This window comes from Puma concolor, chromosome C1, assembly GCF_028749965.1.
Source record: "Puma concolor isolate L17-30 chromosome C1, mPumCon1.1.hap2, whole genome shotgun sequence".
NCBI classification, from domain to species: domain Eukaryota; kingdom Metazoa; phylum Chordata; class Mammalia; order Carnivora; family Felidae; genus Puma; species Puma concolor.
In genome coordinates this window covers 184,048,085-184,073,423 of record NC_141674.1, presented here as the reverse complement: position 1 = coordinate 184,073,423, position 25,339 = coordinate 184,048,085, and the positions used below count along the sequence as shown (strand labels likewise).

The 25,339-nt window shown below is 41.9% G+C and overlaps 1 protein-coding gene and 1 long non-coding RNA gene across 6 annotated transcripts in view; one reads left to right on the top strand and one right to left on the bottom strand.

Annotated features, from left to right (window-relative positions):
- The window catches only part of HECW2 (HECT, C2 and WW domain containing E3 ubiquitin protein ligase 2), a 369,345-nt gene that overhangs the window by 133,051 nt on the left and 210,955 nt on the right, over positions 1-25,339 (top strand). For all 5 annotated transcript variants that reach the window (XM_086719188.1, XM_086719186.1, XM_086719189.1 and 2 more), the window contains exon 2: positions 1,682-1,996. In XM_086719188.1, coding sequence (XP_086575314.1) covers positions 1,705-1,996 — 292 coding nt within the window. In that variant the 5' untranslated portion in view covers positions 1,682-1,704. The remainder of the gene's footprint in view (positions 1-1,681; positions 1,997-25,339) is intronic.
- Positions 22,408-24,519, bottom strand: LOC147578607 (uncharacterized). Its single transcript, XR_015255409.1, has 2 exons — positions 24,396-24,519; positions 22,408-22,683 (listed from the first exon to the last, which is right to left on the bottom strand). It is a non-coding gene; the product is annotated as an uncharacterized LOC147578607 (long non-coding RNA).

The window sequence follows — 25,339 nt, the reverse complement described above, 5'->3', positions numbered from 1 at the left end:
AGTTAAAAGCTATAACTCAAAGGGCTGTGTATCCATATGTAGCTGATTTCTGGCTTCTGGGAGCCAGGAGCCATGTTGAATAGGGAGGCAGGGGAAGAATGGACTGTTTTTTCCGTGGGGTCATCTAACATGAGGCGGAACTTAGAGTAATTTTTCCTGTGTAAAAAGGTAGTCTTCAGCATTTGATTTCTCTTAACTGTCTCCCAACCCTTGGAGCTACTCCAAGGTAAATCGTGCATTAATTAATTCAGTAATTATATTGTTACTAAAAATAACAGTAGTTGCTTTTTACTGAACACTTTCATGTATGATTTTTCTTAAAAATATTTTTTAATGCTTATTTATTTTTGAGAGGCAGAGCATGAGCAGGTGAGGAGCAGAGAGAAAGGGAGACATATAATCTGAAGCAGGCTCCAGGCTTTGAACTGTCAGCATACAGCCCATTGCGGGGTTCACGCCTGTGAACTGTGCAATCATGACCTGAGCTGAAGTCGGGTTCTCAACTGACTGAGCCACCCAGGCCCCCCTCACTTAAGATTTTTCTTTTCTTTTTTTTCTTAAATTTTATTTTTTTAAAATTTACATCCAAATTAGTATATAGTGAAACAATGATTTCAGGAGTAGATTCCTTAATGCCCTTACCCATTTAGCCCATCCCCCCTCCCACAACCCCTCCAGTAACCCTCAGTTTGTTCTCCATATTTGAGTCTTTTCTGTTTTGTCCCCCTCCCTGTTTTTATATTATTTTTGTTTCCTTTCCCTTATGTTCATCTGTTTTGTCTCTTAAAGTCCTCATATGAGTGAAATCGTACAATTTTTGTCTTTCTCTGACTAACACAATTTTTCTAATCCTTACAGCAATATCTTATGGTACTTTAAAGTCATCTCCATTTAATAATTGAGGCAGGGTGAAGTTTAAGCATGTGCAGCTATTGATTTATAAACACAAGTCTTACAAATAACCTATGTGTTTGTGAATCACTTGAAAGAATAAGTACTGTGTGAATGTTTGTTAAAGAAATATACAGATAACCTCCATCCTTTCTCCATGTCAGCTCCTCCCTTACCGTACATAAGCACCACTGATACACTGTTCCTGCTTTTAAAGACAGTGTAGCTTCAACAGACCTGGTTTCTTTTGCTGTTCAGAGACTTTTTAGTTTGATAAAGTCCCAGTTGTTTATTTTTGCTTTGGTTGCCTTTGCTTTTGGTGTCAGATCCAAGTTAACCTGTGCTCAGTGGTAGATTTCAACTGTGTTTAGCATGTGTCACAATTTTCTGTCTTGCTATTTTAAAATTTAATTTCCACAAGAAATAAGTATATGGGGTGGGGTGAAAGAAAAGAGGACCATTCCTGAAGGTGGGGTGTCTGGGAGAGGATAAACCTAAAAGGACTGGTAGGGAAATCTGCTTGTCCTTAATTGCCAGGGGGAGGCTGTGCCCTGTGAAATCAAGGGCCACAGGTGCGTGATGGCCTTTGCCATCATGTGACCTCAGACTATAGAAGTTGTTTCTGACATCATCAGTTGACAAGTAGAATAATAGGTTTTATTTTGACAGCAGAAGATTATTGCATGGCCGGGCTTTCATAAACACTCTTTAGGGCTTTACGTCTGGGAGGCTTAAACCTAATTCCCTCGCATTGTAGCACTAATGCTTTGTGCTTGTCTGTCTCTTGCAGCTTTGTAGGAAGCTAACCTCAGGATGGCCAGCTCAGCCCGGGAGCACCTGCTTTTTGTGCGGCGTCGAAATCCCCAGATGCGGTACACATTGAGCCCAGAGAACCTTCAGAGCCTCGCCGCCCAGAGCTCCATGCCAGAGAACATGACCCTACAGAGGGCAAACAGCGACACAGACCTGGTGACCTCTGAGAGCCGCTCCAGCTTGACTGCCAGCATGTATGAGTACACGCTGGGGCAAGCCCAAAACCTCATTATCTTCTGGGACATTAAAGAGGAGGTGGACCCCAGTGATTGGATTGGACTTTATCACATAGGTGAGTGACATAAGATGGACTTGCATGTGACGCAGAGCATATGTTTTTACTCTGACAGTATCCTAGTTTGTATTTTTTCCTGGAAAAAAAAAAAAATCGCCCACATACAAATAAACTCAGCAAATTCTGGGAATTTTTTTCCCCAGAAAAATTAGAGTAAAAAATGATAAATACCTTTGCTGATATGAATTTGTGGTTACATTTCTACCCTGATTAAATGCCAGAACCTGCAGATTTTACAGTGTTTTCTTTTAAAGAAAGAAAAATTCACATTGCCCTTGAGCAGTAGTCCCATTTTGGGGAGGAGGCGGGTATTAGCTTTTACCTATATTTTTGAACTGAGTGAAAAGAAGTCTAGGTTTAGATAACTGATGTGAGAAAATGTTCTGTAGTTTCTAAAGATTGAATTCCATGAAGAACAACCTGCAGTCTGTGGTGTCTTTTTATATCAAAATTCCTGATGTGTGCTTGATCAGTTAGGTGAAGAACGTGTCATATTCTCTTAATAAATGACTTAGAAATAGGTTGCTGTTTGTTTTCATAAAAATGTCCCAGCTGTATTTAGCTAATTTGTACCTGTTATTCATAGGTGAGCGAATGATGAATGGCACATGCCAGAAAATATAAAATTTGTTTTGTTGAAAGCAAAAATCAAAACCTGTCAACCAGGCTTAAAGAAAATCTAAATTAAACGTGATAATGGGACGCCTGGATTAGCATCCAACTCTTGATTTCAGCTCAGGTCATGATCCCTGGGATCGAATCCCATGTCAGACTGTGTCCTGAGCATGGAGTCTGCTTAAGGTTTTGTTTTTTTTTTCCTCTCTCCCTCTGCCCTTCTTCCTGACACACAGGTGCTCTCTCTAAAACAAACAAACAAACAAACAAACAAACAAAATCCTTAAAGTTGGGGAACTTTTTCACTCAATGAAGGGAATTCTTTTCAAAATTTAACATCAAGTATTTAAAAAAAATTTTTTTTTTAACGTTTATTTATTTTTGGGACAGAGAGAGACAGAGCATGAACGGGGGAGGCGCAGAGAGAGAGGGAGACACAGAATCGGAAGCAGGCTCCAGGCTCTGAGCCATCAGCACAGAGCCCGACGCGGGGCTCGAACTCACGGACCGCGAGATCGTGACCTGAGCTGAAGTCGGATGCCTAACCGACTGAGCCACACAGACGCCCCAACATCGAGTATTTTAATAGAAAGACATTGTTGCTTTCACTGTAGATTATAAGCCCAGCATTTTGTTGTTGTTTTTTAATGAATAAATTAGGGGGGAAATAAAAGACCTAATCATTTATGGCAGTGCTCCTCAATCGGGGGTGATTTTATCCCCTACAGGACATTTGGTGATGTTCGGAGACATTTTTGGTTGGCACAGTTGGGTAGGGAATGGGAGACCAGAGATGCTGCTATACATCTTGGAGCGTATTACAGAACAGCCTCCCACAACAGTTATCTATTAGCGCCACTATTGACAAATTCTGATTTAAGGCAAAGTAACATCCTTTCAGAGATTTTATTAAAATGTTAAGCCCACTAAAATTGATGTTTCTCAGCAAAAAAGAATTGTATTTGACTAAAATAAATTCATTTGTATTACTAATGCAACTCCTTATTAATCATGCTGGATAACAAATCTAAAATGGCAAAAAAACAAAATTCAGGAATTTTTGTATTTTCCTCTTATGACAACAAAACAAAGGGAAAAGTCTTCAGAGTTCAGCATTTTTACCCAAGTGTGTTTAAATATATATATTCAAAATTAGGAAGGGAGGATTTTAAAAATTATATTTTTATATCTGCTATCTATTATATTCACTGAAAAAGTTATAGTTTTGATGTGACTTTAGAAGTAATTCTTTTGATTTTGATATAACTTCACCATTTTGGATTTCACAAAACTGTTTTATTTTTTCTTTTATATGAGTTTTTTTTATATGTACCTATCTTCAAGTTCACTAACTTTATTTTTGCATTTTCATTCTGTTGTCAATCCCATCCAATGGATTTAAAAATTTTACTTTTCACTTATAGAATTTGCATTTCTTTCCCTTTTTATAGATTTTATTTTTCTTACGAGATTCCCTTAATCTTATTAGATTTCTAATGAGTATGTTAACTCATTCAGACCATATTTTCCTTCAGTTATTTGAATTGAACTGAATTGAATGTAGCTGCTTTAAATTCTCTGCTAAATCCTTGGGGCGCCTGGGTGGCTCAGTCGGTTGAGCATCCGACTTCAGCTCAGGTCACGATCTCGCGGTCCGTGAGTTCGAGCCCTGCATCGGGCTCTGGGCTGATGGCTCGGAGCCTGGAGCCTGTTTTGGATTCTGTGTCTCCCTCTCTCTCTGCTCCTCCCCCGTTCATGCTCTGTCTCTCTCTGTCCCAAAAATAAATAAACGTTAAAAAAAAAAATAAAAAAAAAACCAAAATAAATTCTCAGCTAAATCCAGTGTCTGGGCCCCCTAAGGGGCAGTTTTTGTCGTCTGTAATTCCCTGACCGTGGATCCCATTTTCTTGTTTGTTTGCACATCTAGCAGTTATTGATTTTACACTGGCTGCTGAGAGTTCTAAGTTGTCAAAAATCTGAATTCTGTGGAACAATTTTTATTATTCATCTATTCATTCATTCATTTATTTTTGAGAAAGAGAGAGAGGGAGAAAGTGAGAGTGAAGCGGGGAGAGGGGCAGAGGGAGACAGAGAGAGAATCTTAAGCATACTCAGTGTGGAGTCTGACCTGGGGCTCCGTCTCACAACTGTGAGATCTTGACCTGAGCTGAAATCGGGAGTCAGGCACTTAACTGACTGAGTCGCTCAGGCACCCCAACAATTTTTTACTTTAATGTTAATTTTTATCCAGTAGGTAGATTTATTTCTTTGCACTTTCTAGGTATGATTTTCCACCTCGTTAGGATGGATCTGGGGAAAGCCCAGTGTGGTTCCCCAGCACTTCTAACTTGATGGGATGTGGGATTCAGCCTCTAAGTTTGGTCTCCCCTGTGGATTTTGTTAGGGCTTTGTTAGGCCTAGTACTTCTTCCAAAGCAGCATTTCTGATGTCTTAGCTAGATGCCTGGAATGATGATCAGGTGTTCTTTTTCTTCGGCTGGGTCATAACTCCCGTGTTCTCCAGCACTGCTGGACCTCACGGAACTTCAACACACCGTCAGCCCTGTAGCAGCTGCTCTCTGGAAGGCCTTGGTAGTGTTTCCCTGCACATGCGCAGAGCAGACATCAGCCAAAGGCCTGGGGGGCATCCCGATGTGCACTTCTGGCCTCCACCCCTCCATAGCTCTTTCCTTTCCTGTGCCCTGCCTGTTGATCTCTGCATCCTCGGCTTGTCACAACTTCCCAGGACTCCAACTCCCTGCGCTGCACTTGGGAAGTCGTCACCTGGCCGAGATGTGGGTGGTCGTAGAGTCACCTCCTGAGTTTTTCTTGTCTCTGGGATTTTTGTCTTCAGCCACCTGCTGTGCAATGTCTGCAAACCACTGCCTCACAGTTTTACAGTTGGTTACACTGGGAAGGCCAGTCTGGAACTAATTATTGGCCTATGCCCTGAAGCAGAAGTTTTCCCCGTGCTTTTGATTGACAGTAGGGAGTAAGCGGTTTCATTTTATTTTCCCATTAATAAATGGTAGTGGAAGTCCCGTATGTTTGTTAGTTCTTCTTAGTATGTCTTCTAATAGTTTTAGGTCCGTGGCAGGGAAGAGAGGGCAAGCACTGGAGCCCTCAGGCCTCTCGAGCGACCGGGATGCACACGGAGACTAACATTTGCAAGTAAAAATAGCACTTGTGTAGAACTTGGTGTGCTTGGGCATGTTGTTGGTCTCAAAAGGTCTTCTGCAACCAATGACTCTGAAAGGCCCAGGTCCCAGCATCTAAGACATTAAGTATGGCTCATTTCTGTAGTTGAAGGGCCATGACTGTGTTTAGAAGAAAAGCCTGACTTCCCTGGGACCTCAGAATGACTGAACAGAGACCTGGCCTTAAGCAGAGATAGCCATTTCTCCTGAGGCTAAGATGGGCTATTCTGACCTCTAGACTGGAGGCAGCCTCACTTCTGTGGGGACTTTGCCATCCCATGTGGAGAGGGATAGGTGGCAGCATTGTCATTTTTAACTGACAGCTGTTTCCAGATCCTTCTTCCTTACAGGGTGAGGGTTAGGCAGCAAGCCATTCATCTAGAGCAGGTAGGCCCTCCCCAGATTCAGGAAAGTTTTAAACTTATATGGCAATCCAACCAGTGACTAGCGTAGGAGTGGGCGGTGAGCCAGGCCTGGCCAGTGAGATGTAAAGGAAAGACTTTGGGGGAGCTTCCTTTTCCAGTGAAAAGCCAGAGCTTCCTGTAGAGTCATTAAACTTCCCCTTCTCTTGTACCTGGGACTCTGCCGAAAGGCCGTGAGATCTTGCATTGGTGCACCCATGTATCCACCGTAAGACATCAGTCAAGAGTAAAAGCCAAGAATGACAGAGCAGAAAGTTAGGATGAGCTTGGACTGTCACTGCAGAGTTCTTGCTTCACGTGAAAAAAGTCTTCCCCTCTTTGCTTAAGTCACCTGTACCTGTTGTTAATGCTGAGCTGCTAAGTGGTATTGACATGCAGAAGGGAAAAGGAGGGACATCAGCGGTTTGTGAGGGCAGGAGAGAGTGTGTGGGCGACTGCAGTAGTTACTACTCCCGGGAGTGTGCTCGGCACAGTTTCACCAGAGTTAAAGACTACCAGGTTGTGTTTTATAAAAGCAACAAAAATCTGATACCAAATTTTTGAAAGTAGTAACTCCAAGCCTTGCGGAAATTTTCAAAAGTTTAATAGGACCAATCATGTGAGGGAAAGAATGTATGAAATGAGTAAATGAAGTAACCTGAATATATACCAGACCGTTTTCTTGGGCATTTTACGTGAAAGTGGTGAGGGGATACATTTGGAGAAGCTGAAAGAAAAGAGGAAATGCAAGGCCAGGATGGGGAAAAGAATTTCAGCGTACAAATGACGTCACCAATTTAAGGCTGTTACGGCTAAACAGTAAAATATTCTCTCTCAGGCTCTGACATAGGTGCACGGGGAATCTAGGGTTCCTAACAATAGCACATATGTCAGGTAGAGATTCAGACTCCTGTAGCTCTTGGTAGGAAGCAGCCACCCCTCGTTAGCTGGATCCTGAGAAGCCAGGCTGTTTCCTAGCAACGCCTAGTTTTATTTGCGGAACAGAGAGATGGTCTCTATAGAAATCAATCCCAAAGGGAAAGGATTTGGGTGGAACGTCTGGCTGGTGAGGTGTGGTTTACTGGCACGCCCTGCACTTTGATTGTGTTTCTCTTGGCTTACATTTTCTTACTCTCTAGGAGTGTGAGTGTTGTTTGTGTTTGGCTAATTGTTAATAAGGTTTTGCATTGTACAACTCAGTCCAGATGACTTTTAGCTAATCTGGAGAGAAAATGTATACTCCTGGGTCAGAAAAATAAATTGTTCTCCAGGCGTTTGAGGCACTTTATAGGTCCTATTGGGAATACAAAGAAAACAAGTTGAAAATATCAAAGCGTCATTTGGGGAAATTTGGGGTGTCAACACAGTTCTTAAAACAGGTGCTAATTATATTTTCTCTCTCCAGAAAGTCTCACATGCACCCTGAGATTTTCACAGACGATTGCAATGTAGCATAGCCCTGAATCTCCAAATTACAACAATTAGTGCCTCGTACATGGTTTTCAAAAATCGCTGGATTTATAATTTATTTTGGTCTCCATAATTAGAAGTGACCTCTGACAAGATTAACACTGCCACTCATTGCTTCCTTCCAAGCTGTCTAAATAAAAAGAGCCAAATGCTTAAACATGCAAAAACACTTAGGGTGCCCAACACAAACAGCTTTCCATGAAAAATCAAATGATCACTGTTTAAAGAGGAGACAGAGCATATTAAATTCGTTTCAGGTTCACTGTCTAATTCCCCTTGACCTTTGGTCTTGTGCTTTTATTTCTGGCTGTTCAAAATGAAAACACTTCAAAAGGCTTACTTTGCTGTTTCTCATTTTCAGGCAAGTTGAAGTCCCTAAACAGAGCTAGGAAAACGCTCCTTATGAAAACTAGAAGTATATGGTGTGCTGTGCACCAATGCTTCTCAAAGTGCGAGTCTGCGATTTATCTGTGACTAGATAAGAAGTTGTTTCTAGAATGTAAATCAATGCCCTGCATCCTTCATTGAGAAAATGTCACTAATAAAAAATTAAATGAATTAATGGGCTTATTGATGTAGGTATTTCATATTCTGGCTCAAGCTTGTCTTGCCATAGACCAGGAACAAATAGTTTGCCAGCATTTCTCTGGACCACCCTCAGTGTCTGCATGCTGATTATATCTTCAAAGGTGAGTGGCACGACAAATGTATTTTACTCTACCTTAAAAAGTATTATGGCTTATGTATTATGATATTTTCCATATTTCTTTGCATTTGGATGGTAAAAAAAAAGTAGGATTGTAATAGTTAACCAAGGCATTTAGAGTATGTATTTTAGACCTTTAAGATCCCAAAATTGAAACTGGTATTTTATAGATAAAAAACTAAGGTTCAGAGCGGTGAGCCATACAGCTAGTTGGGAGCGGTCAAGGCTGGAACTTAAGTGTCTTGTGTCTCAGTCTTCATTTTCCCCCCTGTGTTGCAAAATGGAGTCCAGTGTTTTCCACCCTTTAGTTATTTACTCAGCACCTTCTTGAGTTTTGCCATATTGGATTATCCCCTGTACTATTAATGTTTTTCTTTAAACCATCTGATTAAAACAAACAAACACACAAGCAAACAAACAAAAAACCGGTTATCTACCCTGACTTTGTTTTAAGTAGTAAGGTCTGGGACAGGTTTTCTGTGTTAGTTATATTTCTTTCCAACATACATTAACTGTTAAAAAAAAATAACTTTTGTCTGTGCACCACCAAGATTATCACCCAGAGCATACTATGAGAAACTCTGGGGTTATCAGTGGTTAAGAACACAGACTCTGCAATCAGACAGACTAGTAAATTCAAATACATTTACTAGCTTGAGTGAAATATGTAATATTTTTCAACCTCCTGTCCTCATCTGTAACAAAAAAAAAAAAAAAAGAAAGAAAGAAAGAAAAAGAAAAGAAAAAGGAAAAGTACCAGTATGGTAAGAAATAAGATACTATGTATAAAGTGCTCAGCAAGGTGCCTGGGCTTTTTGTAAGGCCCTGCTAATTGCAAACTATCATCCTTTTAGCTACTGTTAATCATTTTCCTGGTGGTCCGAAGCTGCACTGCAAAATTATCCACTGGTTGAATCCACAAGAAGAGATTTCTGGATTAAAGTGACATACCAGGCCGCTTCTGCTTACGAAAACCAAAACCCAGTCCTTTGAATCAGAGTTCTAGAAATTACATAAAGCGTTTAAAATTTCAATACCAAATAATACAGGGTTTTAATGTGAGCATCACGTAGGTTCTAAACCAACATGCTTTTAAAGGTGATGGGAAAGCTGCAGTTTAATCCAAAATTCAATCAAATGGAACAAAGAATTTATGTATGAAGTATTTAGTTTCCAGAATAGCTATCCAACATAGCGAAGAGTGACTGTTCTTAAGCTCTTTGGTATTTTGGCATGATTGCTGCCAAAGAAAAGTTGTTTCAGGTCATGTGTTTGCATTTTAGAAAATGCTTTTAGAAACTAAGAGCTTTGAACATGAAGTGGTTTTTGGAACAACTTAACTCTAAATTACTTTTGTTACCTAGTTGTACTAGTCAGCCTCAGTCAGATTATGCTGTGCAAATGAGCTAACCCTGAATTCTCAGTGACTTAACAGAACAAAAGATGATTTCTTGCTAATGCTACGTGTCCAGCATGGATTGGCAGGGGGTTTACTTTGTACTGTCATTAAGGCATGCAGGCTCAGCATCCTCTTGACTTTTGCCATATTGGATTCTTAAAGGATCTGCTATCTTGTCATGACACCATTTGTAACAGGAGGCCTCTCCAGGCAAGTGTTCAGGGAAGAGAGCACTGGAGACCCCCATACCAGCTCTTACAGTCTTGGCCCCAAGGTGATACATTTCACTTCAGCTCAGGGTCCACATTCAGCAGTAGCCCCATGATCTGCCTAACTGCATAGAGACTGGGAAATGGGGAGAAGCCCTTGGCCATGTAGTGAGCAGTCAGTGTCTCTGCCATGGTAGATGTGTCTTGCTAACAACATGTCTGGTCCTCTAGTCTATTTCAGAGCCTAAGACATCTATTCTTGCATGGTCTGGAAGAATAGATGCTGGGGATTTAGGAAGTGTCATACTCTGGTATATATACTTTATAAAGTGTTCAGGAGACTGAATGAGAAGCACACCCAGAGCAGGACCAAGGACAGTACCTGAACTATGGATGTACAATAGTTAGAATCTGAATTCACAGCATTGCATTGGCATCGCAGACCATCACAGATCTTTCTTAGAATATGCATGTTACAGATTTGGTTTGCAGAGAATTCCATGTTTTTAAACTGGTTATGGAAGAGTTCCCTGGATAGTAGGCAGGCTTTAAAAAGATGGATGGCTCAGTGTATCCAAAGAAGTTTTAGTATATTTTATTCCCTAACGTACTGGAAGAAAGCCATACTTGAAATAGGCATTCTTCTGTCTACGTACTGAGATGGTGAGGCGGTTTTTATTTTTTATCTGGTTATTCTAGGAAAGTTATCTGAGGTGTTTTTTTCCCCCCTCATGTAACTTGTGTCACTTTTCCTTAAAGGATACTTATATAGGTGCTATAATGAGTAAATGTGAAATGATTGTATTTTGTGATGGAGTTAAGATGGCGTTGGCATGAGGTTTAGAAATTCTTCATTCTGATAAAACCCATTACAAACTCACAAAATAATTGCTTCCCACACATACTATTTTTATAATGTTTGTTTGAATTGTCTTTTCATGCTTTTCTAAGGACTAATGGGCACATCAGTAAGAAAATACATTTCTAATGTCATCTTTTTATCCAGATATCTCTCTTAAAGTCTGTTATCAATTGCTACATCAGCTTCCTTTGGTTAGTTTTTGCTTGATGTGTCTTTTGCCACTGATTTCCTTTGAGCCATTCTTTGGGATGCCTCAGATATATCTGCTGTGAATCATCTATGGTTTTATGATTTTTAATCCGATCTGAGTGACCACCTTTTAAAATTGGTGCATTTAGTGTTTTAACATTTGCTGTTATTTTTTGATATATTTGGACGTATTTCCATGTCTTACTATATGTTCTGTATTACGTGCTTTTTGGTAGTTATTTTTTTTCAACCTGTTTTTGTGCCTTCCATTGAAATGATGACTTTTATTTGCTCCCTATCATCCACATTTTTCCTCATTTTATTTGCTTGGAAGTTAAACATTCTAGGTCTAGTCTGTTAGCAGTTATCCTTAGAATTTTTGTCATGTATTATTGAGTTAAAGGTTAAAATGAATCCGTGTCTTCACACATCTCTCAAGCTGTACAAAGATCTTAGAACATACTCATTTGCAATCACTTCCTTCTCCATCTTTTCTTTTACTATCGGCAACATTTAATTCTAGCCTGTTTTGGGGTGCCTGGGTGGCTTGGTTAAGTGTCCAACTCTTTGTTTTTTTAGCATTTATTTTATTTTTGGGGGAGAGAGAGAGGGAGTGCACACAAGCGGGGGAGGGGTAGAAAAAGGGGGACACATCTGAAGCAGGCTCCAGGCTCCAAGCTGTCAGCACAGAGCCAATGTCGGGGCTCAAACCCACAAACTGTGTGATCATGACCTGAGCCGGAGTCAGATGCTCAACCGACTGAGCCACCCAGGCGCCCCTGAGAGTCCAGCTCTTGATTTCAGCTTAGGTCATGATCCACGGTTGTGAAGTCGAGCCCCACATTGGGCTTCACGTTGGGTGTGGAGCCTGTTTAAAAGTCTCTCTCGGGGCGCCTGGGTGGCGCAGTCGGTTAAGCGTCCGACTTCAGCCAGGTCACGATCTCGCGGTCCGGGAGTTCGAGCCCCGCGTCAGGCTCTGGGCTGACGGCTCAGAGCCTGGAGCCTGTTTCCGATTCTGTGTCTCCCTCTCTCTCTGCTCCTCCCCCGTTCATGCTCTGTCTCTCTCTGTCCCAAAAATAAATAAACGTTGAAAAAAAAAATTTTTAAATAAAAAAATAAAAGTCTCTCTCTCCCTCTCCCTCTGCCCCTCCCCTGCTCGCGTGCTCTCTCTCTCTCTCTCTCTAAAACAAAAAAAAAGAAAAAAAGAAAAAAAGAAAAAAGAAATTCCAGCTTGTTTTAAACCCCCTTTCCCATATTAGTCATTGTTATTATTGTTGTGGGTTTTTTATAGACAGGGATTTTTCCAGTTTTTTATTCTTCATAAAAAGCCACCAGAAAACTTAGTGGCTTAAAACAACAATTTATTAAGTAGACAATAAGGATTAAAACAAGAGACTGATCTGAATCAGCAGCACTGGAGTTCATGAGGTTTGATTTTCTTACAAAACACACATGCACACACAGCAAAAGTTGCATTCTAAGATAAGTGGAAGCAAACAGAAGTTTCAAATTTAACTTCAAATTCTTGTTGATGTGCCAAACCAAAGAATATTCCTTTCTTTTTTTATTGTTAATGTAGATAATGATAAAAGGTACCAGGTATACCTGAACTCTTCTTGTCATTTTCTCCAGTGGGTTTTCCCTGTTACGTGTTCTCTCATTCATTTTGCACATTTATTATTTTTTTAATTAAAAATTTTTTTAATGTTAATTTATTTTTGAGACAGAGATAGAGCACAAGCAGGGGAAGGCAGAGAGAGGGAGACACAGAATCCGAAGCAGGTTCCAGGCTCTGAGCTGTCAGTCCAGAGCCTCATGCAGGGCTCAAACCCACAAACTGTGAGATCATGACCTGAGCTGAAGTTGGACGCTCAACTGACTGAGCCACCCGGGCACCCCTGCACCATTTATTTTTATCTTTATCTTTATTTTTATTTTATTTATTTATTTCTTTAAAGTTTACTTTTCAGAGAGACAGAGACAGCACGGGTGTGGGAGGGGCAGAGAGAGAGCGGGGGAGAGAGAGAATCCCAAGCAGGCTCCACACCACAGCACAGAGTACAATGCGGGGCTTGAATTCACAGAACTATGAGATCATGACCTGAACCGAAACCAATAGTTGGACACCTAACTGACTGAGCCACCCAGGCACCTTTATCTTTATTTTAGACCAGTCTTACACTGGCAGTCTTTGAGTTAGAGTAGAGCTGTGATAACTATCAAAGTCATTATATTAATTTCTGACAGTTGTTTCCCACGGTCTGACTGACATTACTGTTGAATTTTTGAGTAGGGGCGCCTGGATGGCGCAGTCGGTTAAGCGTCCGACTTCAGCCAGGTCACGATCTCGCGGTCCGTGGGTTTGAGCCCCGCGTCAGGCTCTGGGCTGATGGCTCGGAGCCTGGAGCCTGTTTCCGATTCTGTGTCTCCCTCTCTCTCTGCCCCTCCCCTGTTGATGCTGTGTCTCTCTCTGTCCCAAAAATAAAATAAACGTTGAAAAAAAATTAAAAAAAAAAAAAAAGTGAATTTTTGAGTAAATATAGGCTTTCTTTACAAATGTATGTACTTCATATGGACAGCAGAGGAACTATGAAAAGCATCTCAGATTTTCAGTCTAAGTGGTAGGGACCAGAGTGTCATAAGTTGGATTCAATGGTGACACGAGAGAATTCTTCCTCTAAGTCCTGTTTTGTGTGTGTGTGTTTTAATTTAAAATATGAATTGTAAAACTCCCAGTATATGCATGCTCATTGAGAAAGCCTGAATTTTCTTTTCCTGCATAAAAACTTAGCAGTTAATCGATCACATTTTTCTCAATTTACTGTAGTTCATAAAATCATTAGAAGAACAACACTAACTCCGTAGTTATATCTAGAGCTTGAACTGGGTAGAGTCCAGCAGTAGTAGAGTGGCAAAAAGGATGGTTTTGGAGTAGGGGTGTGGGATGGGTCTGGATTCAAGTTCTGGCTCAGCTGTTTAGTTGGTGTTTGGGAGTTATTTCACCATTCTGAGCCTCAGTCTCTTATGTAAAAATGGGAATAATATCAGCCATATACATTTGCAGGGAAGGTGAAACAAGATGACATCTGTGAAGCGTACCCAAAGGTAGTTGCTTTGTAGGAGGTAGCCGCCACCCCACCCACAGGCTTTGTGGAGAGTCTGCTACTTGTCTGCCACTAGGCACTGGGATACAAACATGAATCTGCTCGCCTTTTGGTGGGGTGAGAAAGAGGAATGGTTCTGCGTGTTCGGGACAATATTACAGAGGCCACGAGAGCATGGTTTAATGCCTGAGATGGGTTCAGGGACCGGGAAGGTATAGAAGGTGCCTCACTAAGATGGTGATATTTATACTTATCATCAAATAGGATTTTTTTTTTTTTTTTTTTTTTTTTTTTTGGTACTTACATGAGAAAACATCATTCTGGGGGGTGAGAATTTCGTATGTACGTCTCTTTCTCATGAAGGGTTTATGTCAGCTTTACTTGAGGATTGCACCTCCTGTCCTATCCCTTTTTTGCCTGGCTGACTTGTGTGAATCCTCTTTTAAATTTTCTTTTAAAGAATTTCTTTTATTTTTTAAATGTTTGTTTTGTGTGTGTGTGTGTGTGTGTGTGTGTGTGTGAGAGAGAGAGAGAGAGAGAGAGAGAGAGAGAGAGAGAGAATGAGCATGTGCAAGCGGGGGAGGGGCAGAGAGAGAGGGAGAGGGAGAGAGAGAATCCCAAGTAGGCTCCACGCTGCTGGCTCAGAGCCCAATATGGGGCTTGATCTCATGAACTGTGAGATCATGACCTGAGGTGAAATCAAGAGTTGGATGCTTAACCAACTAAGCCAGCCAGGTGCCCCTGTGTATCCTTTTACATAAGATTCAGAAGTCACCCACTCCACACTGTACCCTAGAACTATTGCAGGCAGTTGGTCTCTTTTGCTGCTTCCTTAGGAACTTTTTCATATCAGTGTTTCAGTGCCAGTTACTGTGTGTTGTAATTTGCCTTTTTCCATGTCTGTGCCTTCAGTTGCACTCTTAGCTCCTTCACTGTGTCCTGTGCACATTGTATCCTGAGCACCTCACCCAGCTGTCTGTGCTGCCTTATTCATGCAGATTACTGAATTTCACTGAAGAGTAGGTTTTAGGCTAGGGCAGTCATGGCAGAAAAGTGAGTACTTTTTTACTGGAGATTTATTCCATTTATATAGTTTTCTCCTCAAAATTTTATTCAGATTATTTTTGCTTTCATTCACTCATTCATTTGTTCAACGATATTAGGCGTTTACTCTATACCAGGCATCTGAAAGAATTTTTAAAATATCTGTATTTAAGGGGGCGCCTGGGTGGCGCAGTCGGTTAAGCGTCCGACTTCAGCCAGGTCACGATCTCGCGGTCCGTGAGTTCGAGCCCCGCGTCGGGCTCTGGGCTGATGGCTCAGAGCCTGGAGCCTGTTTCCGATTCTGTGTCTCCCTCTCTCTCTGCCCCTCCCCCATTCATGCTCTGTCTCTCTCTCTGTCCCAAAAATAAATAAACGTTGAAAAAAAATTTTTTTAAATATCTGTATTTAAGATCATAGTTAAGGAGCTGTCATTCCAGTTATTTTTTTTTCAATTATCACATAATATATTGGCCTTTTGCTTCCTGTTTCTGTACCTATGGATTCTCTCTTCAATATGGAAAGAGGTATGTGTTTAAATAGAAATGAATTTATTCCCTGAATTCAGTGTGCTTACTGCTTTATACCCTCATTCTTTTTTGTCCTTATTGTCTTGCTTCCAAAAATACGCATCTGCTGTTCTAAGCAGTGATAGGGGTTTATCTGAAAGTTGTGGGTAGTTTGGCATGAAGAATATCTGTCTGCCGTTCTAAAATGTACTACCTTTATATTCACACCATAATTACTAGACATCTGTGACCAAGTGCTGGTATAAAATTGTTGATGGATCAAAGAATGATCGATCATCTTTTTACTCCATAAAAATATATACAGTTGTTTTGGGGACTGTAATTATAGCACTAACCTATAATATTGGACACAAATATATTACTGTAAGAGTAAAAAAACCCTTGAAATTTCCAAGTGAGAATTTGCATTAAGTTAATGATAGGGTTTTAAATATTTGTATACATTTTTAAAGTGTCCAAATAGATAGATTTTTTAAAGTGTAAGTCTGTGGCATATTTTTGATAGGGTGAAGCGTTCCATGCAAAAAGGAAAGCCGTAAGAATTCAGCGAACATCTGGAGGACATTAAATTTTTAGTTTTGAGCTCTGTGACAGCCATTTTTTTTTTCTGTTCACTTAGCTACCAAACCCTGTCATTCCTGAGCTATTTCAAGGAGATAAACAAGGTGAACTGTGTATGCACATGCCCCAGTGTAACTGCTGATTTGAGCAAGGTTATAGGTCAGCATCTGTCAGGTAGTTTAGAATTTTCTAGTTCATCATATGATTTATTTGCCTGAATGGAGAGCTGTGAAACAAATAAAATTACTCAAAATTTTTTTATGTTTATCTATTTTGAGAGAGAGAGAGAGAGAGAGTGAGGAGGGGCAGGGAGGGGCAGAGAGAGAGAGGGTGAAAAAGAATCCCAAGTAGGCTTCATGCTGTCAGCTCAGGGTTCGAGGCAGGGCTCGATCCCAGGAGCCACGAGATCATGACCTGAGCCGAAATGAAGAGTCAGACGCTCAACCGACTGAGCCACCCAGGTGCCCCAATAACACAATTACTTTTTACAAATTAATTATTATTAGTTGTAAAAGTCTCTCCAGCTAGAGTTATCATGTTTGTGTTATGTGCTGCTATTGTGGAACCTCCAGAATTCCTCATTTTACATAAATTTCACTCAAATGTAGGGAAACTATTATTTAAGGAAATCGAAAGCTGGTAGTGAAGTGTATTTTTCATCATCTGGAATCATTAAATATATGATCCATCTGTTGAAGTTTATTTTAAAACTTAGAGGCACGGAGGTTTTAGATTTAAAAAGGAAATTAATGATCATTTACTCTGCTGGCCTCATTTTACAAAGGAGAAACTGAGGGCCCAGATGGATTAAGTAATAAGCCCATGGTTGCTCAGTAAAGTGGTTGGAAAAAACACAGTGTTTAATAGGAATTTCCTCCACAGTGGGGTTGCTTTTTAAAGGGAGTTAGGTACTAAAGTCAATTCCTGCAGGTGATTTTGAGTTTAGCTAAAATTACTCTCGAAAAACCCCAGGAAGGCAATAGGACTTAACACCGAGTTTGACCCAGCTGGTTTTCCTTCAGCATTGGAGCAGACTCCTGTCTTAGATTGAGTGCCAGAGAAGTTGGCTTGTGTTTAGGAGCTGTTTTTATACCCCTCGAACCCTATCCTTTGAAACTGAATTTCCGCTCAGCCTGGTGGGCCCCTTGAAAGAGCTGCACCCTTCATGCTCCCTGAAGGGGCACACGCTCAGAGTCTGGAAAGGTTCCCATGCAGTTCAGATCGTTCTCTTTCTCAGTCTCTTGTCTTGTACCGACTGGGCGTGTGTGGTTACACCGGAGTGTGTGAAATGAGCATTTGCTGTGCCTCCCCTGAACATCGGTTCATCTCTGTAGATTCCATAGAGTGCGATGAGTCACTTCCTTTACTGGAGGCTCAGAGAGATTTATTTTTTAAGTTGTTTTTGCTAGTTTTTATAGCACTGTCTAAAATACTCCCCCAAATACTTATTGTCCATTTGTCTGAGCAATACTTCAATGAAAGAATTTTATTTTTTTAGAGCTGTCGGAGTTTTTCAGATATGCATAAATACTTCGTTCTGTTACGTTTGCTGTTTCCTTTCTGGGGCAGCGCTCCGATCCCTGAGGTTTTGAATACAAGGGTTGAGTGTGTACATGAACTCCAGGCATAGGAAAGACTGAGATGATCTAATATGATTGTTTCGGTACACAATCTCCTTTGCCATAAAGTATCAAACCTACTCATCTTTCTCTAAACTGTAACTGATGAATTTATTTTTTCCTAAAGGCAGATGGGACCAACACCTGTGAGTGTCCGTGAGCTGAAATATTCCAAACATTCTTCAGATATTGAAATATTTCAAAATTACTTTAATAACTCTATTAAGAAAGATATGAAGAATTAAATGATGTATATGCAGAAATACTATGTATAAAAGGTTACAGGAGGACCCCTGAGCCCCTACTGTTTTCCAGAACCATGCACTTGCAAGTCTGAAAAGTCACACACCGGACCTTTTGTCAGCCTTCACCGCCCTGGCCTCAGATGCTACCTGCTGGCCTTTCGTTTTGAGGCTGTTTCTTCATTTGGCTGGGACACTGTCCTGACTCCCCTGGTTTTCTGCCCATTTGTTCTTTTATTCTTTACTGAAACTCCTTTCTTTTCTTAGCCTCTTGTAGGTGAATTTTCTTTTTGTTTTTTTCTTTAAAAAAATTTTTTTAATGTTTATTTATTTTTGAGAGGGAGACAGAGGATGAGGTGGGGAGGGACAGAGAGAGAGAGGGAGACACAGAATCCAAAGCAGGCTCCAGGCTCAGAGCTGTCAGCACAGAGCCCACTGTGGGGCTCAAACTCACGAACTGTGAGATCATGACCTGAGCTGAAGTCGGACGCTTAACCGACTGAGCCACTCAGGTGCCTCTGAATTTTCTTTTTTAGTATCTCCTTTCTTGAATGATTTCATTCACTCCCAGTTTTTTTTTTTTTTTAAATATTTTTTTTCAACGTTTATTTATTTTTGGGACAGAGAGAGACAGAGCATGAACGGGGGAGGAGCAGAGAGAGAGGGAGACACAGAATCGGAAACAGGCTCCAGGCTCTGAGCCATCAGCCCAGAGCCTGATGCGGGGCTCGAACTCACGGACCGCGAGATCGTGACCTGGCTGAAGTCGGACGCTTAACCGACTGCGCCACCCAGGCGCCCCGATTCACTCCCAGTTTTTAGCCAGTCTGGGCAGAAAGCTTTATTTCTAACTAAGGGTGGCTGAAGCCATCCTGGCCCATGAGAGCCAGTTGGGCACATCTCCTCCTTTCTCTGTGATCAGTGTCCTCACATTGGTGGCATGAAGTCAGCTGTGAGGGGAACATGCATGCCACAGAGTGGGGCACACGCTGCAAATCAGGGCCGTGCCTCGCTCTAGCTAGCCCAGAACCAGCTTGCTAGCTACCCACTATCTAACCCCAACCTCTGTCTAAAGCTCCCCAAACCATTTCTCTCTGAATATCCTATTCCTTCTTTAAACTCAGCTTATTCAGGAGCACCTGGGTGGCTGTCAGTCAAGCATCTGACTCTTGGTGTTGGCTGAGGTCATGATCTCATGGTCTGTGAGAGCCCTATGTGGGTCTCTGTGCTGACAGCATGGAACCTGCTTGGGATTCTCTCTCTCCCTCTGCCCCTCCCCTGCTCTCTTTCTCTCTCTCTCTCAAAATAAATAAATAAACTTAAAAAACAAACAAACAAATAAGGGCGCCTGGATGGCTCAGTCAGTTAAGAGTCCAACTTTGGTTCAGGTCATGATCTCATGGTTCGTGAGTTCAAGCCCTGCATCAGGCTTTCTGCTGTTAACACAGAGCCCGCTTTGCAGAGCCCACGTCAGATCCTCTGCCTGCGCCCCGCCCCCCGCCCCTCTTCCACTTACTGTGCACGCTCTCTCTCGTATTGTTTTACTCTCTCAGGTTTGAAAATTGCTCAAGATTTCGACCCTACCCCACTCTTGACTCCACCCCCACTCTTAATGTAAGATTTCAGTTAGCAGTGTTTCCTGGCATTGTCACCTCTTTTGATTCTCATTTCATGTGTGTCTTTATTATTAGCTTCCTAAATAATCGCCTCAATCTAACATAGTCTAGTCCAATCCACGTTCCACATTCCTGTCAAATAGTTAGTAAATAAAAGTTTATTTTTGCCGGGCATTAAGCTAAGTGCTTTACATGTTTCATCTCATTTAATCCTCAAAACAGTGTTATGGTGTAGTGTATCAGTTGGGATTTGTGACGGACTAAAAACAGCCAAACAAACCTAGCCTTTCCCTGGGCCAGTAAGTGGCCGGGAGAATGGCATATGCACATTGTCCTCTAAACACCAAGGGCCCACCTGGAGGTGGGGGTGGGGTTAGTGTTATACAGGCCACACTGCTGAGAATGGGAAGGGAGATGGAAACTGAGTAATGCAACAAATGTCTAATTTAGGCAGTTATTAGTATCCTCATTTTATAGAAAAGTAATAGGCTAAAGTTAACTAGCTTCTCCACGGTATTTTCAGTTAGGATAAGGAAGCGTTGAAACTCTCCTGACTCTGCACCTTATGCTCTCCGTTATCCTTTGTCATAGACCTCCCCACTTATGTAGCAGAGGCTTGTGGTCAGATGCTTTGGCTGTGAAGTTGAATAGACCTATATTGGCTTTGCCACTTGCTTCCTGTGTGCCACTGGGCAAGTTACTTACCCACTGGTAACCATATTGATCTCCTAGGAAATAAAATCCTCAGTTGGATTTTTCTGCATACATACGACACAGAACTTGGTTTAGTAAGAATAAAAGAAATGTCGACTATGGTGATGATGATTAAACTCTATTTCAGCAAGGCAAAGAACGTAGTTGCTGTATTGGCGAGTATAGGGCATAACTTTTGGATAAAGTATTTGTTGAGTTAAAAAAAAAACAACCAACACTATGTGTAGGAAGATGTGATGATGAAAACTGCACTCCAGGCATTAAAAAACATTGTTAATGTGCAAGACTGACGAAAGGGAACTGGTCCCGCATCAGCTGAGGCTCCTAGGTGGAGGGTGACAACCACTGCCACATGCCAAAGTGAGATGCTTGACCACCCAAGCAGCTCTCATGAAGAAGGTGCCCAGAGTCATTGTCATGACCCTTGCCTGGCCACCCGGGTGAGAGAGGAGTTGTCGATTTGATGGAGGATTGCCTTGGGGGCATTGTCAGTGTGCTGGGCGGCCATTCCATCAACCATATACATGCTGGAGCGAAGTAGGGTGCTTCCCTCTACCTCAAGTCAAGTGAGAGGAATGTCAGGGGAACTGCCCTGATGGCTTCACGAGTGTCCTCTACCGTGTGAGGGACACATTGCACTGGTGTCTGATCCATGCCTGAGGACTTGAAAGGTGAGGAGCTGTGGCTGGCTCAAGGAATGTGGGCATGGCTCGCTGGCAGTGAGCTGCACTGCCTGAGTTTTTGGGATAAGAATGTGTTTTGGTGGACGAGGAGTGGGGTCTGTCCATAACAGAACTGGTGTTGGGTCACTGTCATGCTTGCTCCAAAACACTACCAGGAGGAGCTGATGTTACCCAGGGGCCATTCAGAGGGACAGGGCAGAAGACCTTGGCAGAAGGAGACTAGGTGTGCTCCGGGAGGGCCACCATTTGTGGGAAAGGGGGTTATGAGTAACCACAGCAAAGAAACTGCAGGTGGGAATCCCCAAAATGGGGTATTTTTTCCAGAACCCAGGAAGTGTCCCCTTGTGTGAGAGAGAGAGACCCTCGAAGCTCAGAGTGTTGGCAGTAGATTGTGGCAGTGCCCCTCAATCATACCTCCTCTGCCCCCTAACCTTTCTTTCTTCCACCCACTGATAGTCTCAGAGAGTCAGAAACCGGTGAGAATTAGAGAATCCAGTGACACCCCCCCCCCCCTTTCTTTCTGAAGGCTTTCTGCCTGAAGCAGGCTTAGCTAAGAGAGAGGATAAGATTTGATTTTAACTGAAATTTGAAGATTTAACTGGGACACAGGACTGGACATTGCTGCATAGAAGTGAACCTTTTTGTGACTTGATGTGACCAGAGGACTTTTCCTTTATCTCAGAATGACCAGAGAAGCCAAGGGGCCTGCTCTCATTTCATCCAGTAGTGAGCAAAGAGCTAGTCCCCCAGAGCAGATTAGAATAGGTAGCAAGGTTAAAGAATAACCTTGTGTTAAGTTACGCCCTGTGTGTCCTGCTTGCTGAATGTAGCAGCTGACCAAATACCCAATTGTAAAATTTACATTGGCAGATATGGGGTTAAACATCGTCTGGCGTTTGAAGTGGAGAAGACAAGTTGGGATTTGTTTGGTTTGACTGTCAGGTTGCAAATTGAGATGTTACAAGACTGGACATTGGGTGCGGTTTTAGTCTTAGATTCAAGGGAGAAAGTGAGCTGACTTCCACAGGCACAGTGGGATAGAAGATGGTACTGTTGGGGAAATGTTGCCTTTGTTTGGTCCCTTGCTTCTAAGTCAAAGTCTTGCTCTGACTTGCTTCTAAGTCAGTCTGAGTTGACTGATAGCTGTGCTCAAGTCCCCCTGGAGAGAACCATTTTTGAAGAAATAGGCAGGTGGCATTAGGCTCTGAACTATTTATGGAAAAGCAAAGAATTTCACTCAAAAGTAGCACAGAAGAGAAAATCAGGGACTGTATTCTCAGTGGTTTTTGACGGTATTGGTAGAATACAGCTGGGAGTAGAGGTGAAATAGAGTGCGATCATCACTAGAACCAAACAGCAACACGTTGAGGCAGATTCTGCCTCAGTCCTCAATGCAGGAGGTGCAGGGTGGCGGAAATGAGGCCACATGTCCCTAAGATTGGCCTCGGCCTTCTTGTAGAAACCAGCACGAACTGACAGAGAAGTGAGAGATGGTGTGTGTGGGCAGTCTGTATAGCTGTGGTAAACCTCAAAGAATAAAGGAAGAACTCTGAATTAGTGGAAAAGAAGGCTCAATTAAGATTTTACGTTTTTGGTGGGGTCTTTACAGAGGTATCAAGTTTCAATGACGTCATTAGAATGGGCCTTATTCCACTTGACTGTTGTCCTTATGAAAAGGGGAAATGTGGATAAAGACACGCCAGATAGGGAGAATGCCATATGAACGTGAAGATGGCCACGCACAAGCCAAGAAGAGGGGCCTGGAATGGACCCTTCCCTCATCGTACTCAGAAGGAAACAATTGTCGTCACTTAATTTCAGATTTCAGCCCCCCCAGCTGTGAGACAAGAACTTTCCCAGTTCATGGTACTTTGCTATGGCAGCCCTAGGAAATGAAAACAACAGATACTTGTTTAAAAACAGGGACTATACCTCAATAAGAATGCTTAAACTGAATAACCTGATCTTCTTCCAGTGTAGTTTTGATCAAACTCATAATAAATTTCAAATTCAATTGCCTCCTCAGGAGCTTTGAGGCCATCCCAGGCTGCCACTTTCCTCTCTTTGTATTTCAACAGTGCCCCCACCCCCACCGACACCACTGTCTCCTGGGCTTGGACACCCTCTGGTGTATCTCCTTTTATGTTCGGTGCCCTAGATGTCTGGACTTTTCCACCCTGAATCATGTCAAGCCTGTCCTCCTTTCCACAAGACCTTTGTGTTGAACTTGGATTGCTTTTCTAAACTCCCACTGCTTTTTGTTTTTTTGTTTTTTTCCTGTTTTTACTTCTGTCTAGAAAAAAAAAATGTCACCTCTAGAAATGGTAGCACCCAGTAAGAAGAAAGCACTATTTGAATTCACCACAGATCTTGACCCTTAATTAAAAGATGCTACTGCCTCCAATTGGGCTGTTACCTTTCATGGCATTTGGAGCTCAGAGTCTGTACTTATCTGGGTGGGCTGTTATCACAGCTCTTAGCACACTGTGCCCTTACCACTTGTGGGTGCATGCCTTCCATTGTATACCATCAGCTTAGAGACTGGCCATGTCTTAATCATATTTGGATCCCCAGTGCTTTGTACCCAATCCGAATTCAATACAACTTTGTTGAGCCAATGAGCATTTTAAAAGGAAAACTGGGATTCAGTGTCCTATAGTTTGTATTTCAATATGACATACAATTGAATTCTGTGATGCGTTGTTGCATCTGAAATGTTCTTCTAGTCTTTAGTTTCAGGATGTTGTTGATTTGGAGAATGTTTTTAGCCCTAGACTGAAGTCCGAAGATTTTATGGACCCTCTATTCCTAGGGAGCTTAAGGACTTTTTCCAGTGGTTCAGGTGTGTTGATCTCGTTAGACACAGCTGATGGACCTAAATCATTGCCCCCCCCCATTTTTTCCATAATCTCTTAAAGATTTATTTCTATGAGTTAGACTGGACACAGATGATCATTTTCTAGAATCCATCCTGTGCTTTAAACCACTCATCTATTTTTAAGTTCCGCTCTCTGTGACTGAATTTTTAAAAATCTGGCTGTCAGTACAATGACAAATTGGCCCTCCTGAGTGACATTCTACTTCTTGCCGCTTTTAGGATTGTGTCCAAATGCACTTTTGCCATTTACCAATTAAATACTTCCCCCAAGTGTGTTATGTGCACTTTTATTCTGAAGAGCAAGATGGTGGCATGATGATGATATTTACAAATCCTTGCATCCAGAAAGGAGAACACTTACTTGGACGAGGGACAAGGGCATTTACATCTTCTCATGATCAAATGGTGCACAGTGACACTGCCATCCTATATCATAGGATAAATCTGTGCTGGCTTGTCAGGGCAGCTATTCTTAGGAGTCCTTTGCTGCTCTGGGAGAAACATTTAACTATATGTTATTTGTTGCCCAAATAACACCCTCATGTTTATGAACCCTAAACTGTACCAAACCAGGGAATTCACTTTAACAGATCTTTCATGATTCTTGTGCCAGGTTTTATAGGTAACACCCAGTCTCTACTTTTAAAGAACTTACTATATAAATGAGCTCAGGACAGTAGCTCTGGTTTGAGGCTGGAACTCTGGTATTAGGGCAGGTACTTCTTCTAAGTCTTCTTCTGGAAACGTGGCACTTAAAAAAAATGTTTGTTTATTTACTTATTTTGAGACAGAGAGATACAGCAAGAGAGAGAGAGAGGGTGAGAGGCAGAGAGAGGAGAGAGAAAATATAAGAATACCAAGACATGGGGCTCGATCTCATGGCTGTGAGATCATGACCTGAGCTGAAATCAAGAGTTGGATGCTTAACTGACTGAGCCCCCCAGGTTCTCCGCAACATGGCGGCTTTTATTCTTGCCCTCATGCCCAGTGGGCTCCTTATAAAACCTCACCATTGCAACAGGAGATAGAAGTAGCACCTGCTTAACAAATATAGCCAGGAATGCTCTGTGGGCCTTTAGCCTAAGTCTAAAGGAAACCCTTGGACCAGCTGGAGGCTTTCTGAAACTTTCTTTGATGTAATTAAGAGATCCAGGGAACTTTAGAACTATGACCAGGTTTGCCCACAGTTGGCCAAATACATCAGACTGAAGAAGTACCAAATCTCGCTCTTGCAAACGGAGAGAAGATTGGTCAATTTCTTGGTGCTGCCCAGTTTTTGGAGCATATCCTGTTAGGAGACCTCCG